This window comes from Mus caroli, unplaced genomic scaffold (genome assembly GCF_900094665.2).
Source record: "Mus caroli unplaced genomic scaffold, CAROLI_EIJ_v1.1 scaffold_20897_U1_1, whole genome shotgun sequence".
Classification (NCBI taxonomy): domain Eukaryota; kingdom Metazoa; phylum Chordata; class Mammalia; order Rodentia; family Muridae; genus Mus; species Mus caroli.
In genome coordinates this window covers 1-1,909 of record NW_018391463.1, presented here as the reverse complement: position 1 = coordinate 1,909, position 1,909 = coordinate 1, and the positions used below count along the sequence as shown (strand labels likewise).

Genomic DNA, 1,909 nt, shown 5'->3' with positions numbered 1-1,909 from the left:
AGCCAGGAGGAAAAAAACAGTTGCCCCCAGGAAAAGAAAGAAAAAGGCCTGTGTGAAGCAAGCCACAAAGGAGATGGTTTTCCTCCCTGACAGAAAGATGATGAGCAGCTGGGGGATAACTGTAGTTATAAAACAGCACTCCACAAAGGAGAAAGTGCTGAGGAAGAAGTACATGGGCGTCTGCAATCGGTGGTCCATGCAGGTGATGCTAATTATGAGGGTGTTGCCCATGATGGAAGCCAAGTAGGCCAGCAAATGCACCAGGAAGAAGAGGATCCTCAGGTCCTCGGCCACAGGGAAGCCCTCAAGGACAAACTCCTGGACCCATGTCCAATTCCTTGTTTCCTCTGGCGTCAGCCGTTCCATCTCTTCAGTCTGTTTGTCACTGAGGGGCTTTGCAGAACCATCACTAAAGGTGGAGAACTGAGTATTCCTAAACCTGTAAATGATATGGGAAGGCGTTCAGACTTGGTAAACAGGGCATCTACGGTGTCTCTTTGCCCATTGTTAAGGAAAAATAACTGATTATTACAATCACTGCCTTTATATTACCTGTACCCTAAAACACTAGGTGTAGAAGCACTGCACATTCCACACACCTTCATTGGGGATAAAGTCACTCAACAGTGCTGGTTATTTTCCCATGTGGTTCGCTGTCCACTGAAATCAAGGTTATACCTTTTTATCCCTTTAGTCATGGTACATATTTCTAGTAAAAGCATATTCACATTACACAGGCTCAAATAAATATTGCAAAGGAAAACGTACAACTTAAAAATCAACCTGAATCTGGGGGAGTAGCTCAGGGTTGGTGCACCTATATAACAGTTTGGTGCTTTGGTTTGAATTCCCACTGACACAAGTGGAAGAAATCAAAACAAGCCAGACAAACCAAGATTTCAGTCAGAGGCACTAGAGCAATGACTCTGCAGTTATACACATTAGTTATTCATGCAGAGGTCCTATGGTCATGGCATCTCATCATCTGTAATTCCAGTTCGAGTGGATCCATCTCTCCATTCTGACCCCTGAGGGCACCAGGCATACATGTTGTATGCATACACACATATATATATATATATATATATATATATATATATGCAAAATACTCAGTACATATAAAATAACAAATCTTCAAAAGATTTTAGATCAGAAGCCATTCATCCCACAAAATATATTTGTGGGATCATCATTCCTTAGCAATTGTTTCCATGTTTGGCCATACTATTATTAGCAGAAAATACCCTGTAGTCTGTAGTCTGTAGTCTGTAGTCCTACCTGCAGTCCTATGAAGTGAACTAGATTAGAAAGAACCTCACAATTAACTCTATCTGGATGGTTTATGGCTCATGTCTAGCAGCTCTCATCTATAGCCCCAGTCTGAGAGTGAAAATTCAGAATCCCAGCACCATGTAAAAAGCCAGGGGTGGTGAAGGGCATCTGCAACTCAAGCATTGGATGGGGCAAAGACAGGCAGGACCCAGGAACCCACTGGATAGGTGAGCCAGTCCAGCTGACACAATGAGCTCCACAGTTAGAGATTGTAGCTCAAAAAAGAGCAATGAGCAGAGATACCCAACATCAACCTCTGGCTGCCACCCGCACATCTGTACTTAAATACTCTATCCCTGTAAATGCATAAAGTCCTTGTATGTGAGACTTTGTCCTTCTGGTCAACTAGCATCCACCTCTGGTCTCAGACCTAGCTATCTGACTTAGAACAACCAAATGCTTTCACTCTCGGTATGTGACTTGTAGTGAAACCATTTTGAAGAAAAACACTACTGCCATTTAGAACAAACAAATAGCAAGATGCTCTGATCACACTGAGGCCATACCCTTGCCACAAGTAGCTAACAGCAGCCAGAATCCTGTCCTCTGTTTTCTTAACTGTAAGATAAAAAAAAAA

At 42.7% G+C, this 1,909-nt stretch overlaps 1 protein-coding gene across 1 annotated transcript in view; it reads right to left on the bottom strand.

The window, feature by feature from the left end:
* LOC110289195 (olfactory receptor 49-like) overlaps window positions 1–366 on the bottom strand; it is an 842-nt gene extending 476 nt beyond the window's left edge. Inside the window, exon 1 of the mRNA XM_021155354.1 lies at window positions 4–366. Within this exon, the coding sequence (XP_021011013.1) occupies window positions 4–366 (363 nt within the window). The remainder of the gene's footprint in view (window positions 1–3) is intronic.
* Window positions 367–1,909: the final 1,543 nt, after the last annotated feature.